The sequence below is a fragment of the Oncorhynchus keta genome, chromosome 9, assembly GCF_023373465.1.
Source record: "Oncorhynchus keta strain PuntledgeMale-10-30-2019 chromosome 9, Oket_V2, whole genome shotgun sequence".
Lineage (NCBI taxonomy): Eukaryota > Metazoa > Chordata > Actinopteri > Salmoniformes > Salmonidae > Oncorhynchus > Oncorhynchus keta.
This window is the reverse complement of record NC_068429.1, coordinates 20,721,713-20,737,890: the sequence shown is the minus strand read 5'-3', so window position 1 is coordinate 20,737,890 and position 16,178 is coordinate 20,721,713. Positions and strand designations below refer to the sequence as shown.

The 16,178-nt window shown below is 42.8% G+C and overlaps 2 protein-coding genes across 6 annotated transcripts; both read left to right on the top strand.

The window, feature by feature from the left end:
• Positions 1-917: 917 nt before the first annotated feature.
• Positions 918-10,970, top strand: LOC118387390 (protein phosphatase 1 regulatory subunit 26-like). 5 transcript variants are annotated; one of them, XM_035775694.2, is made up of 5 exons: positions 918-1,113; positions 2,789-6,535; positions 8,816-8,936; positions 10,364-10,419; positions 10,569-10,970. In XM_035775694.2, the coding sequence occupies exons 2-5, from the start codon at positions 2,829-2,831 to the stop codon at positions 10,591-10,593; spliced, it is 3,909 nt and encodes a 1,302-aa protein (XP_035631587.1). In that variant the 5' UTR covers positions 918-1,113; positions 2,789-2,828; the 3' UTR covers positions 10,594-10,970. The 5 variants fall into 5 exon arrangements, with proteins under 5 accessions (XP_035631587.1, XP_035631588.1, XP_035631590.1 ...); XM_035775695.2 differs by having other exon boundaries at positions 918-1,118; XM_035775697.2 differs by lacking the exon at positions 918-1,113 and adding an exon at positions 1,156-1,383 and having other exon boundaries at positions 10,367-10,419.
• Positions 10,971-11,108: 138 nt separating this feature from the next.
• Positions 11,109-13,827, top strand: LOC118387391 (28S ribosomal protein S2, mitochondrial-like). Its single transcript, XM_035775698.2, has 4 exons — positions 11,109-11,265; positions 11,548-11,661; positions 11,800-11,929; positions 12,416-13,827. Exons 1-4 carry the CDS (start codon positions 11,241-11,243, stop codon positions 12,966-12,968), a joined length of 822 nt encoding a protein of 273 aa, XP_035631591.1. The 5' UTR covers positions 11,109-11,240; the 3' UTR covers positions 12,969-13,827.
• Positions 13,828-16,178: the final 2,351 nt, after the last annotated feature.

The window sequence follows — 16,178 nt, the reverse complement described above, 5'->3', positions numbered from 1 at the left end:
AGGAAGGGGACAGAGGGAGAGAGGGTTTGTGTCCCCATAACTCCTTCTATCCCCATAATATCTATTTTCCCCTGAAGTTTGCACTTGTTCACTTCCCTTGAAAGGAAATTACTGGCATGGGGAACTTTCTCTAGCCCATGCCTACACCAATCCAAGTTGAAGAAATTGAGACAAAAAGTATCAGTATTTTGAACCTGGGGTGTAACTGCACCCGGGGGAAAGAGAAAGAGAGATGATGAGAGGGGAAAGAGGGTGAGAGAATAGAGATGAAGAGGGAGAGAGGATAGGAAATGAGAGAGAAGAAAAGAAGAGATGGTTTGTGCTTGCATACAGCATCATCTTGTGGTATTTGAAACAACTACAGATACAGCATACGTAGTATAGCTCACTTTATGTATAGTATTTATATTGCTACTGTCACGTTCACCAACCTACAGTAAATGCATGGAACATAGTAGACAATTGATTTGTGTCCGTTTTTAAGTGAATTCCCATTACTTTCTATAAGGCTACTATTAATCATTTGAGCTGCACTACATGTATATTTGTAACTGTATTGTCTGGACCTGTAGCTTTGTATTAAACATATTTGTTGGAATAAAAGTGTCATCAACTTATAATACTATTATGTGTATTTACTTGTAACTCATTTAAGAAGGTCTAATTATTGCAAAATGTAATTAGGCCACAATATTTCGTAATAGGTAAAGATATTTGTGTAATATTATTTCTAACATCATAGGCTACTTTAAAATAATTAGGCCTGATTTCTAATATGCCTGGCTGTCCATATCAATAATATTTTAATCATATAAAATGGTTTGTAGGTTAATACAAGGAGGTTAACATCAGGAGGGGCTGTTACACAAAGCTAAAGTAATACAGGAGGAGGTGTTACACAAAGCTAACGTAATACAGGAGGAGGTTAGCATCAGGAGGGGCTGTAACACAAAGCTAACGTAATACAGGAGGAGGTTAACATCAGGAGGAGCTGTTACATAAAGCTAACATAGTCCTTTCTGAAAGTCAGTGGTGATCAACTTTGAGAGATAGTCTATATGTTATTTTACTGTTCCTTTAAAGAAGATGGCCAATGTGTCGCACGGACAACTGGTAAAGTACGCCAAAATATAATTGTATTCAACATTCTGGCATGTAGAGGTCGTGAGAGAACTTTCCTGATTCAAACGTTAATTTCGGCCTGACAGAATTCAATGCAATTTAATACGGCGTTTCCTGTCAAGCGGAGGTGGAGACTAAGGGGTGCTCGAGATCGTGCACTGTTTGCGCGTGTCTTTTCTGTGTGTGGGTGCTAAAATCTGAAGAATTACCAGGGAAATTAAATTCACGTGTAGGGCCTACGTGTAATTCAACCATAACCAGGTAAATTGAACTAAGTAGATGTGCCGATATGTCTTGTGCCGTGTGTGTTAATATTTAGAGGTTGTCGAGGTGCACAATACAAATGTTTTCTTCGCAGAAAAATGCCTGTTCTACAGCAGGCCCGCCAGTATCTTATTTCTCAATACACCGAATAGGTTCAGTGGGATATCCCCTATTCCGCCTGTTTTATACCTTTTCTATTAATATCGTAATTAGTGAGAAAAATATTGTCGAATTACCGGTGTCCTTTGAGAATATGACAACGTGAAGAGAGGGTTTGATGGAGCAGTGGCCAGGTAGCGGAGGATCATGGTTGTTCTGCGGTGTCTCCTAGTGATGCACACCGGGCAATAGTGCCGCCCGAGCCGCTAGAGGGATACGGGCCTGCCGGGGGTGGCGTTGCGACAACCAAGGCATTGAGGTTCGGAGACAATGTCCTCAACATACCATTTTGTTGGAAAGCAAACGTAACTATTTATCAACTATAGCCATATGCAGACGATGTTACTGTTACCACAGGTAAAGTTAAATGTTTGTATGGATGGTAACAAATTATTTTTGGATTCAGTGTTAAAAGTCGTTCTATTATGTATGATGACGGCAAATCACATTTGGACATGGATTTTCGTCTATTTTAACTGGCTATACAGTAAGTTACATTGACTCATCTGTCCACGTTGTATTCGTGACCAACGATATCTGAGTTGTTGTGGTATATTATTTGATTAAACAGTAACCTAGGCTTGGCTTGCAGCCCTCCCTTCTTTCTCATCTGGCTACTGCAGCCTAGGGTTTCGGAGAGGTTGTTTATCACTTTACTTGGTTGATACAGAATGGCGGGTTTGAGTATCGAGCAACACACGACTGCCCCTTACACCTGCTAGTTTGATGCAGTGCATGACGTAGTCTATTTGTAGAATACCCTAATTTGGTTGAGTGTTAAATTAATAAAACGTTTATATTCTGGCATATTTGGTATTTTTACCAATTTAGGCCAATGCCCTTACTGCATTGCTGTAGCTATACCCTGGTCTCAATTGGGATTCCCTGTATAAATAGAGGTTAAATGAAAGTATTGTAATTATCGTGATACTCAGTAAAGGACAATTTCAGCAGTAATGTGATGTGGTTTTCTATTCCTTTCTAGGTGCATAATCAGAAATACAAGACCAATATGGGGCATTGTGCCCATAGGGGGCACAGGGGCTGTTTCAGGTGTTTGAAAAATACAAAATTCTCCAATTTATGGACAGGGGATAAGCTCCCCTCCAGACCACCTCCCTCACATACTTTGTGCCCCCTCATACTTTGTGCCTACAGTGAAAATATGAACAATAATAATACAAAATATTGTGATATGAATACAAAAGCTGTATTTTGACTCTTGTTTCCTTTTTTGTTTCAGATGTAAAGATGTGAGTGTGGTCTGAAGCAGCTCTGATCCCATGCTTCAGCCCCCCCACCCACCCCAGCACCACACTAGAATGTACTTGAACTTGCCTCCAGTCGCGGCTTTGCACACAGAATGGAGGTCATCGTGCGGTGGTCTGCCCAGAGGCTTTAGCGGTCTGCCCCTGTGCTTCAATGACCCTGACAGCGACTTGTCCACCACTGGAACACCCATCTCAGAGAAGGTCCAGATGATCATAGAGAGCCTAAGGAGCACCCAGTCCTCACTCAACATGGGCGACGAGACAGAGGGGAACCAAGTGCTATCAGGGCAACCGGTACAGGAGGCTGGAGCCCGGGGCTCCCAGGGCCAAGGCTTCAAGGTCCGGAGGGGGCCTTCTGTGGTTATGGGACCCAAGCCCAAATTCAGAGGCCCTCTTCCTCTTACTCACACTGATAACTTGCCGGCACTGCCAGAAGTTTCCTATAATGTTGATTCAGAGAGTTCTGACGGCGATGACTCTGTAGATAGAGGCATCGAGGAGGCCATTCAGGAGTACCTGAAGGAAAAGGATGACCACAAACGCAAGGCTGAGCCAGAACCAGCCACTAATATTTTACAGCCACCGAAGATTCCCCGGAGGGAGGCTGCTCCAACCTTTCCAGAACCTACTAAACAACATTCCGACAGCAATAAGATTTTAACTGCCAGCAACCAGGTTCCGAGAAGTGTCCAAACAGAGACACACAACACAGCACTACCCATGAAAAAATGTTTGAAAAGTAAAATACCCACCTGCAAAGAGAATCCCTGGAAACTGGACACAATAAGCAACACAGCGGTGGTAAAAAAACTGTCTTTGGAACAGAAGAGAGGCCCCTCTAATTCCAACCCTCTCTCTGACAAACAGAAGATTCCTGTACTGAAAGCAGTGAAGTTGGAGGAACACTTGTCTGACAGCAGCAGCAGTAGTGATGACGGCATTGAGGAGGCTATTCAACGTTACCAGCAGGAGAAGAAGAAAGAGAGACATGAAGGAGGCCCTAAGTCCTCCAAACCCCTTCTCGTTTTCAAAGAGGAGTCAGACTCCAGCAGCAGTGATGACGGAATAGAGGAGGCCATCCGCCACTACCAGCTGGAGAAGCAGAAAGAGAAGGGTGTACCGACGCTCTCTCTATTTCTACCCAAACAAAAGCAATTGGGTAAAGCAGCGGCTCCCCTGCACTGTTCAGAGAGCACAAGCACTCAGGCAGCAGCCATGAAAAAACACAAACTGTCTAAAAAGAAGAAACCTGAGACTAGGGATTTAAAATCATCTATACCTTCTCAAACTCCTGGTTCCTCACTCTCTCTTATCAATAAGAGATTAGCAGTTAGCAGCTCCAAAGGGAATGGCCTCCTCTTGTCAACTAAAGTGGAGCTGCTGCGAGAGAGGGAGCAAGAGCAGCACACCACCCCATGCCCAGCCACTCTGAAGGTGAACACCACCACCACAGCTGAGCTGATGTGTGCTGAGGCCATTCTGGACATTTCTAAAGCTGTCATTAAAATGCCAGGGGCCTTTAACCCTAATGTAGCATCAGCAGGCCATATCAATATTAACAGTAGCTCCACGGAGTCCACCGCCACCACTTCTCTTATCTCCACAAATTGCCATGATGATGATGATGATAATAATACAAGTGATGATGAGAGCTCCATTGACAGTGAGGATGGGATCGAACAGGAAATCCGGAAGTTTCTTGAGAAGAAAGCCCAAATGCACAAACTGCCATCTGGACCCGGCTCAGATGTTGGTACTACAAGTCCAGGTGGAACCAACACAATAACAGAACCAGAGAAAAACACCAAACTGAGACCGGCCCAGAAGAAAACACTGAGGCTATCTGTGAAGCAGAAAATAAATCTCAAAGAGGAAGGTGGCAGCAGGAGGGGTTCCAAGGAAGGAGAGAGTCATCTCAAAATGAAAGAAGAGGCACTCCGAAAGCATTTGACCAAGCATGACCAAAGGTCAAGGTCATCTGTTTCCACCCTGAAAAAATCCCCACTGAAATCAGTGAGGACCTCAGAGAGGAGGGGGGAACCTAAGAGTGGAGACAAGAGTAGCTCACTGGACAGTGATGAGGACCTGGACACTGCAATAAAAGACTTGCTTAAGACTAAGAAGAAGTTGAAAAAGAAGACTAGAGATATGAAGTTGAAGTCAAGGAAGGGCCTTGAGGATGAGAAGCCGTTGTCTAGAAAAACAGAGTTAAAGAAGCTGGGTATGGACCATGTGCCCAAGACTACCAGCCTTTTGAAAACTAGCCTTAAAATCACTACTACTACTGCCCAGAGTAGTAACAACAACAGAAAAAAAGGCACATTTAGTACGAATGTGTCACAGTATCCACAGAGCAATGAGAAGAAAGAGCCCCTCAACCAGACAGATGAGATGGACCGATCTCAAGGGAACAGGGATGTAGAAGGCCTGTCAAGAGAGACTATCCCAGTTGTTCAGATCAAGGAAGAGAGCAGTTCAGTGGACAGTGACGACAGCATCGAACAGGAGATCAGAAAGTTCCTGGCAGAAAAGGCCAAGGTTTCTACTACCACAGTGAAAACAGATGATAGAGAGGAGATCGTGAATGGCAAAGGCAAAACAGCAGTCCCTCTCACGGAGAAATGCATAAAATTGGAAAATCTGCTGGCTGAAATTCCAAGGATAGATGTTGCTCAATTCCCTGACCTGCCTCGTCAGAGCAGTTGTGAGCAGAGAGGAGTTCCGGAAAGAGGAATCTTTCCAAACACACCCCCTATCCAGCCAGTGCCAGGAAACCACACCCCAGAAACAGCCAGGGGGTCGTGCCTCCTTTCAACCCTCACCCCCAGCTCCTATCCTCCAGCGCTGGAGCCTGCCAATGGCGCTGTGTCTGGGGCTGCCAGATCAGAGAAGAGGAAGAGCTCTAGTTCAGATCCAGGAAGCGGTGATACCCACCATATTGCCAACTCTGAGATGGCAAGGGAGCACAGCTACAGGTCATTTCCCAGCACCAGCTACCCCTTGCCCAGGACTGACTCGGAGCAGTGGCGTAAGAGCCAAGTGATCCCCACCACTGAGACAAAAGAGAAGATCCATAACAGGAACCCATTCCAGTACAGCTCACCTAGTTTTGGTGAGAAGAGAGCCACCACTCCAGCGTATCAGTGTGTAGTACCAGCCAGTATCTATTCGCGTAGGAGGAATATTGAGCCTGCACTGGATACACCTGTCTCTACCCGACCTGCTGCTGTACGGACTGGGAGCAGCATCAGATCACCACTGGTTCCATTCCACCGCCCCTCATCCTCAGAGACCATATCTACGTCGGCTGCCGTCTTCAGCTCCCCGTTCCCCAGCCTGACCAGGAGACCTACGGAGACAGGACCATCAGGGAGGTACTTCCTTCAGGGTCATGAGTCAGGCAGCCGCTGGAGTCAATCCCCAACCCTGACCCCGGGGCTGTCGGAGAGCAGCGCGGTACACGTGGCCAAGGACAAGACTATGTTTGTTGAACTGTTCACGAACGAGACCAACCATGTTCAGGTCAGAAGCAGGGAGGTGAAAGTGAGTGAGGGAAAGGAGGAAAGGAGGAGAGACTTGCCAGCAGGAGAGAGTGAGAGAGAAAGGGTGTGCAGGAAGACAGAGCAGATAGGAAGACGAGGAGAGGAGTGTGTAGATGAGACCGACGTCAGCGAGTCAGATGAGAGGACGAGCCCAGAGCAGCAGGGCTTTCACACTTTGTAAGTGCAGGCTTTTTTTCTTGTTTGTTAGGTCACATAGCGGCATCACATAATCTCTTTTTATTTTTTAATATTAGTTAGTGTATTGAGTGTGCCCTCCTTCCTGGTGGATGTCATGTCAATTCAAGTACATTTGTTAGTTTGTAGGTTCCAATGGTTTGTTTGTTTGTTGTTAATACACACACACAAAGCCTCTTTTTATATGTTTGTACATTTTATACATCTATTTAAATACTCTAACGCAATGTCATTGAGAATTTAAGACTAAAATGTTCCTTTTTTAATTTGTGCTCTTAGATTATTATTATTTTAAATTCTTATCATTGAAACCCTTAAGCAATATCAGCCACCGCCCTGAATCAACAAGCAAAGTGCATGAATGTTAGTACCACCCAATGCACAGCTGTGTGTTGGTTGTTTCTTATAGGAAATAAGATGGTTATTTTTGTCTCACCAATGTTTCAATGACTGTTTTTGTAAAGATACAACATATGAAAATCCTATCGAAGCCCTCTTAAAGTTATCAGGCCAAAGATATAGGCCTAACCACCCAAATATACTATGAGTAATTGGTACAATAAAATATTGGGTCAAAATGATCAATTGAAGACATCATTTTACAGGGAGAGGTGAGTTAGTGTTTTGTAGCTCCATGGATGAGTGACTGAAGGGACTTATTTTTATCATGCAAATACGTCAGACTGTATTCAACTAATATTTGTGTGTGTTTGTTCCCCTTGCCCTCCTTGTAATTTGTCCATCAGCCAAAATCTTCCCTTTGCATTCTAATATAGTCTTCCTCTTTTTTTGTGTGGCATTAACACATTTAAACAAAGTATCATATTCTATTCTCATGACAAGCAAGTTTAAACCTTGTCATAAAGTAGGCATATATTTATGTTTGTTCTCTTTTAAGGGTTCTGTCAGCAGTGGTTAAAATAACAAACGCAACTAACCTGTCAAAAATGCTGTTTTTACATGTGGTTTTTGTATATTTGTTCTGTCGCTGACAATATACAAATACCTTTTAAGTTCAAGAAGAGATTTTCCTCTACAATCATAGGCACATTTCCCATATCAATGGTTGATTTCCCTCTGACAAACTGTCAACAGCACACAAATCATCAAGGCTCTTTGTATTTCTTGACTTGCCATTTGTTTGTTTTTTGTTTGATGTTCTAGTAGTTTTATTGAATTTTGTTACGTGAAAATATTATTTATTTTTGTTTATGGAAAAAACGAGGAAAAAAATAATTGTACTGAACATGCTGTGCATCGCCAGTTTTCATAAATAATTAGCAAAAATTTAACTTTTCTCCCTTTTCCCTGTCAAAGGAAGAACTTTGACTGTATCTTTTAAAGTGCAACTGTGTAATAAAGAGTGAATTTCATCAATAGTGGTGCATCTCTTATCTAATTCAATTAAAATGTATCCTCAACAATATTCTAAACACTTTGATATTCCTCAACAAAGATGGGCCGTACATGCATTACAGCTCTTCAAGGTGTTCTTATCAGCTGCTACTCTTCAGAAGGACACTTTTCCACTGGAGAAATGTGCATTTCTGTGAAACCAACTGTAACTTTTGCTATATTATCCCTCTATATGACTCATTTAGTTAATGTTAAAATCCTTAGTGTCCTCTGACCTCATCATATGACCAAATCAGAATTACTCAGCAGTGAGGGGTTCAGCAGTACCTTGGGCCACAATACATTATATTAGACAGACAGACTGACTTGGATACATAAATGAGTAACTCAAAGGCTTCTCTCTCCTTGATCTCTCAACATTTCCCTCTGGTAACAGCATGACGCAGACCACGTCTGGTCTGCGGCCAGCCGGCCACACCGTTTACATTTCTCTACTGTTGAGAGTGATATGATCGTACTGGCTTCATGGTTATCATGATGTTCATAATGTCTAATGCATAAGCAGAGTGAGGATAGGATTATGTGTTCGACATCAATTTTGCTCAGTCGCTGATTGCCAACCCCAAATTATAGGGCGTGTTCCTCTGTCCAGGCTTAGCTGACGCATGCCAGCTCTTACAATGCCTGGATAGGCATTTTACAGCACGTGAACAACATGTTATAGCTATCTGGTGTATGACGGCACAGTCGATGATGTGGCACGCAACCATTGGTTGATGCATGCAACATCTGAGCAGGGGAATGCGACCATAATGAGTAGTCATTTATAATGCAAGTTGATGTGTAGATTAGTCTGTCTACATTAACATGCACTGATGTTTCCTCCCCTACTCTGCCTTGCCCCAGGTCTCTGTCCAGCTCCATTGACCCTGGTATCACCCTCAGCCCTTACATAGCATTGAACACAGAGGAAAGGAGCAAGAGGTTCAGATGGATGTGTAAAGCTGTTGCTGTAAATCAGCCAAAGGTACAGTGACGTACGGGGACAGTTAAGCACGTTGCACACTGTCCATACAATGCCAATCAAACACCAACCAGAAACAGATGGATAGGTGTGACTAGTGCTTAATTTGAGCTGGCCCCTCCCTGTTTTGGACAGTTTTGTTCTGGCAGCTGTTTGGCCGGATCCGGTACCTCTCATGGCATGAAAAATAATTGTCACTTTTTACAATGTAAAAATTCAAATGAAAGAGATCAAAGTTAATTTGAGTTACCTCTTCATTTATTGTCCTGCCCCAACCCACCCCAAAAAACGTAATGTGAAAAAGTCGATTTTCATCCTGGGCCTGATATTCCAAGAGTTGATTTGGGTTGGGCCAGCCCTGACTTACGGTGTGCGTAACATTGTAACCTATGTTTGAGACCAATGCATGGCCATGGCTGTGTGAGTAGCATGCCTGTATCTCTCACAGAACTAAAATATTCCCTATGTGTAAGTGCCTCTACTCTCCTGCTCTATGCCACTACACAAATGTGATGATAAGCATGCAATGCTTTATTATTAAGGTAATTCTTATTTCTTATGTGTTCCAGTACCTCAGAGCTCCCTAGGGCACCCCTTTCTCCCGCTTACATTTTGTTCCAGTACCTCAGAGCTCTCTAGGGCACCCCTTTCTCCCGCTTACATTTTGTTCCAGTACCTCAGAGCTCTCTAGGTCACCCCTCTCTCCCGCTTACATTTTGTTCCAGTACCTCAGAGCTCTCTAGGGCACCCCTTTCTCCCGCTTACATTTTGTTCCAGTACCTCAGAGCTCTCTAGGGCACCCCTCTCTCCCGCTTACATTTTGTTCCAGTACCTCAGAGCTCTCTAGGTCACCCCTCTCTCCTGCTTACATTTTGTTCCAGTACCTCAGCTCTCTAGGGCACCCCTTTCTCCCACTCACATTTTGTTCCAGTACCTCAGAGCTCCCTAGGTCAGCCCTTTCTCCCGCTCACATTTTGTTCCAGGACCTCGGAGCTCTCTAGGTCACCCCTCTCTCCTGCTCACATTTTGTTCCAGTACCTCAGCTCCCTAGGTCACCCCTCTCTTCCGCTCACATTTTGTTCCAGTACCTCAGAGCTCCCTAGGGCACCCCTCTCTCCTGCTCACATTTTGTTCCAGTACCTCAGAGCTCCCTAGGTCACCCCTCTCTCCTGCTCACATTTTGTTCCGGTACCTCAGAGCTCCCTAGGGCACCCCTCTCTCCTGCTCACATTTTGTTCCGGTACCTCCCGATTTACAAATGAAGTACTGGGTGTGCCCCTATGTTTTTGTTGGAGTTTATTAGGCATTGTAATGGGCAGTGTGCAAGGGGCTTTACAGTGTGTTCCAATCTGTCTGGAATAGGTTTGTGATGAATTGGTGTTTGTTGGCTTGGTTTGTTAACAATCGATTCTTTCTGGGCTCTTTTTCAGAAGACCAAATTTGAGAAACCTGTGAAGAGAATGCTCCAATTTCTACCTCTATCCAGGTACATTTTGTAGGCAAATCTTGTCATATTTAACCTATTTGATAACACAATAGTACAACACATAGATAAATAAAGGATTAGGCACAGACATGATTAAATTAGAAGATAAGGAGGGTTCATTGAGTGTAATGAATTATGTTTCTTTGCAGGAAAAATAAAGCAACTGGGAAGTAAAGCAACAGAAGCACAGATGTTTTTTTGTACAGGAAGATCTTTCAAGATTTCTTATCAAACATTTAAATGCGTATATGCCATTTAGCAAATGCTTATATCCAAAGCGACTTAGTCATGCGGATGAAAACTGTTATTGTTGGTGAAGAGGGTTTGTCTGTTGTATGTGAATTGTTTGATTCTGAATTATGTTGGTTATGTTGAAATTGCACTTGTTATTGTACAACAATGTTTTAATTATTTTTGTTTGTTTAATGTTTGTTTTTATTTGGCTATGGGTTCTCAATATTCAAATTGACAGTTGTTGAAGAACGTTTTCAATTTCAATACATTTTATAGATTGACTTCTACATCACATTCATATTAATGTTAAAATATAATTTATTGAAGAAAAAAAAACAGTTCTGAAAATCAACATATCCCAAAAAATGTAGATGTTACAGTATTTGGCTAGAATTTGACAATAAAATGTGGTATTACAATTCAATAAAGTTTTTGAATGAGCATTCAACTACATGCGTGCTCATGGGAGTTGTGGTCCAAAGGAAATTATTGACACGTGATCTAGTGCGTGCGAGACATCCAATGGACTTCAACTACCAGTCGCATATTTCTTTGACCTTCAGTGGGAGGGGACAGCACGAGCAAGCATGGCAGCTGGAGTTCTTACCAAAGGTACATTTTTATTTACATTATACAATCAATTCATATATTTTGGTTATGATTATGACATTAACTATATTTAGCATGTCTTTTGCTACCTTGCAAGACTGTACAAAGACTACTGTATCCTCGTTTTTAATTGACAATTCAATTACACAACCATTGCTAACGTTAGCTAGCAGTAGCATCAAGTTGGATGGCCAACGTTACAATGTAATGTTTTATATGTTGTAGTTAGCTGCTGTCTTTATCGTCTGACTGCTAGCTAACTGACTGCTGGTGGGTTTCTTGTAGGTTTGTGCGGGTTCCGCCAGCCCCGGATTATTGCAGCCGGATACTCCTGTAGTGGACCTCTCTATGCGACTGCTACCGCAGTCAAAACACTCCCTTTGCAAACTGACAGCACGGGTAGGCCGAGTTGTCAGTGACACGTACAGTTAGCTGTCTTGCAGTACTTCATGCTATGGATATTTAACACGAATTCATAAAGCTTCTCTACAATCACAAAGAACTAACCACTTCTCGATATTATCTTTTTTTTAATAGCTGTCACTGACAAGATCCAGAACTTGCCTCTTGAAACGCCAGATTTCTTTCGCTTGTCAGAACTCTTCTCCTTAAAAGACCTATTTGATGCCAGAGTGCACCTTGGACACAAGAAAGGCTGCAGACACAGGTTGGATGGCTGATTTTCATAGTTCATTTGACAGTTATGTTCTCATTGTGGTTCATATTGACCTTATCTACCATATTTACTTTACTCTTGCATCAGAGTAAAGTAAAACCAGCTGGATTATCTTCATAGGGCAACATTAAAACATATACATATGTTTTTTATTAACCCTTTATTTAACTAGGCAAGTCATTTAAGAACTTAAGAACAAATTCTTATTTTACAATGACGGCCTACCAGGGAACAGTGGGTTAACTGCCTTGTTCTGGGGCAGAAGGACCTATTTATAACTTGTCAGCTCAGGGATTCGATCCAGCAACCTTTCGGTTCCTGGCCCAACGCTCTTAACTGCTAGGCTACCTGCCATCCCAAAACATGCCTTGCAGATTTCATATACAGAGACAGACCGCATACTGTAGGTATGAACAGGAGCACATTGTCAAATAAACATTGATCCTGATTCTCTCTCCCTTCATCCCTCTCTACTAGACTGATGGAGCCCTATCTGTTCGGCAGTCGTCTGGGCCAGGACATCATCGACCTGGACCAGACAATGGCGCACCTCCAGAGCGCCCTGAACTTCACCGCCCACATCGCCTACCGCGGCGGCATCATCCTCTTCGTCTCCCGCCGCCGACAGTTCGGCCACGTGGTGGAGAGCACGGCAGGGGACTGTGGAGAATATGCCCACACACGCTACTGGCAGGGTGGTCTGCTCACCAATGCCCCAATCCAGTACGGCCCGGGGGTCAGGCTGCCTGACCTCATTGTCTTTCTCTCAACTCTCAACAACGTCTTCCAGCAGCATGTGGGGGTCCGCGATGCAGCCAAGATGAATATACCCACGGTGGGTGTGGTGGACTCTAACTGCAACCCCAGCCTGGTGACATACCCGGTGCCTGGGAATGATGACACACCAGCCGCAATGGAGCTGTACTGCCGCCTCTTCAAGATGACCATCAACAGGGCCAAGGACAAAAGGAGGCAGATGGAGCTGCTCCAGGGTCTATCACCAGCGGGCCTCACACAGGGTTCCTCGTGAGAGGCACTGGTGGAATTAATGAAAGGACCCTTTTTGGGTTATTTGAAAATGCCTTATTCAATTTTACTCCCTTGAAGTTAACCCTGATCTGAAATGATAGGATAGGTAAAATCTCTGCCTTTTGGTTAAGATCAAGTGTAGTATTTGAAAGCAAGTGTTCCACTTCAATGTTTACAACAACATAACAAATAAATCATTATTGGTCATGTGTATCGAAATGTTTGTGTTCCTAGCTCCAACAGTGCGGTAGTATCTAATAGTTCACAGCAAAACACACATCTCAAAGTAAAATAATGTAATTAAGAAATAAAAAAATATTATGTTCATGTCAGATTAGGGATTTATGCCAAGGAAGGGTGGGTAAAGCATGCATTTAGGTGCGGCAGGTAGCCTAGTGGTTAGTGTTGGGCCAGTAACCGAAAGGTTGCTTGATCAAATCCCCGAACTGACAAGGTAAACATCTGTAGTTCTGAACAAGACTGTTAACCCACTGTTCCTAGGCCTGTCATTGTAAATTAGAATTAACTGACTTGCCTAGTTAAAGGTAAAACATATATATGTGTATATAGTCAAATATGGCCAAGGACTACTGCTAAAATGCTATATGAAGCACTTTTTCAGCAACAGATTTGGTGCATTTGTACAGAGTTATTGCTCTTTGTCTAGATTTATCTGGAGAAACTGAGGTTTACAAAGTATGTAATTGCAGTGTTTGCTCCATCAAACTGATCATGTTTCCAGATTATTTCTAACATTCAGCTTGACATTGTCTGGTCAAATAAAATAAAAAAGCTATTTCTGTATCAAATGACATGAATGCACTCATACTATTTATTAAGTAAACTTTCTTTTCACTAAATATGTGTGGTCTCGTGCGTTTTCGACATTCCAACTATTTCCTTGAATTGTAATACTGGGCTAAAATCTTAGTGTTCCCAGTCATATAAAATCCATGTCTGAATTCATCTAACATCCTTATCATTGTAGCAATAAAATACAAAATGGCACTGGCATGTATAGTGGCTGTTTTATGGGTTCCTGACCAATTATACTATTTTCCGCTGATCTTAACTTTTTATTTTGTACATTGTTTCTGCCATTGTTTCATATGACCGATTTGGCCGCTCAAGACATACTGCTCACCCTGGACCAGGTCCTAATCCCCGACACCCGGAAGAGGAAACGACAGAGATGTAGAGGCTGACGTGGGGGCAGCCTGATGAAACTACCTCTACCCCCTGTTCTATTGGCGAATGTACAATCACTGGAGAACAAATGAGACAGGCTCCGTTTGAGAATGTCCTATTGTAATATCCTATGCTTTGTGGAGTCGTGGCTGAACAAGGACATGGTTAATATGAATCTAGCTGTTTTTTTCTATGCATCGGCAGGACAGAACGTCAGTGTCTCGTAAACTCGAGCAGAGGTGTGTGTCTGTTAACAACAGCTGGTGCACAATCTTGAGGTTCTGCTCGCCTGAGTTAGAATATCTCATGATTAGCTGTAGACCATACTATTTACCAAGAGAGTTTTCATCAATATTTTTCGTAGCTGTATACTGATCACCACAAATTGATGCTGGCACTAAGACTGCACTCAACGATCTGTATAGCGCCATAAGCCAACAAGAAAATGCGCTCCTAGTTGGCAGTGATTTTAATACAGGAAAACTTAAATCCGTTTTATCTAATTTCTACCAGCATGCCACCTGTACAACTAGTGGTAAAAAAAACAAAATAATCTTTACTCCACACACGCATACAAAGCTTTCCCTCGCTACCCATTTGGCAAATCTGACCATAACCCTATACTCCTGACTCCATCTCAAGTAAGGATCTGACTCTTTTTTTCAATTTTCGCCTAAAATGACATACCCAAATCTAACTTCCTGTAGCTCAGGCACTGAAGCAAGGATATGCATATTCTTGGTACCATTTGAAAGGAAACACTGACGTTTGTGGAAATGTGAAAGGAATGTAGAAGAATATAACACATTAGATCTGGTAAAAGATAATACAAATAAAAAACTAACCCATTTTATTTGTTTTTTTTGGTACCATCGTCTTAGAAATGCAAGAGAAAGGCCATAATGTATTATTCCAGCCAAGGTGCAATTTAGCAGTGTATGTGCAAAGTTTTAGACTGATCCAATGAACAATTGCATTTCTGTTCAAAATCTTGTATCAAGACTGCCCATATATGCCTAATTTGTTTATTAATAACTTTTCATGTTCAGAACTGTGCACTCTCCTCAAACAATAGCATTACATTATTTCACTGTAATAGCTACTGTAAATTGGACAGTGCAGTTAGATTAACAATAATTTAAGCTTTCTGTCAATACCAGATATGTCTCTGTCCTGGGAAATGTTCTTGTTACTTAGAACTGCATGCTAATCGCATTAACCATCCCACAGGGGACCCACCGATCCTGAAGAATGTTTACAAGCAATAACTCAAACAGGAAGTACCAGTGACACACTCAATTCGGAAGTGGTGCGATGAAGTGGATGCTAAACTGTTTTGCTTGCACAGACTGGAATATGTTCTGGGATTTATCCGATGACATTGGGGAGTTTACCACATCAGTCACCAGTTTTATTAATAAGCACATCGACCAAGTCGTCCCCACAGTGACCATACGTATATATTCCATCAAGAAACCATGGAATACAGGCAACATCCGCACTGAGCTAAAGGCTATAGAGTTGATGCTTTCAAGGAACGGGACACGAATCCGGACACTTATAAGAAATCCCACTACGCACTCTGATGAACCATCAAACAGGCAAAGCATCAATACAGGACTAAGATCAAAGCCTACTACACTGGCTCTGACGCTCGTTGGATGTGGCAGGGCTTGCAAACTATCACGGATTACAAAAGGAAATCCAGCCACGAGCTGCCCTATGACACAAACCAAACAACTGTGTGATCACGCTGTCCGTAGCCAATGTAAAACCTTTAAACAGGTTAACATTCACAAGGCCCCAGGGCCAGACGTATTTCCAGGAAGCGTATTCAGAGCATGCGCTGATCAGCTGGCAAGTATCTTCAATTACATTTCAACCTCTCCCTGGCCCAGTCTGTAATACCTACATATGTCAAGCAGACCACCATAGTCCCTGTGCCCAAGAACGCCAAGGTAACCTGTCTAAATGACTATTGCCCCGAATCCATGGCTCACATTAACACCATCATCCCAGAGAC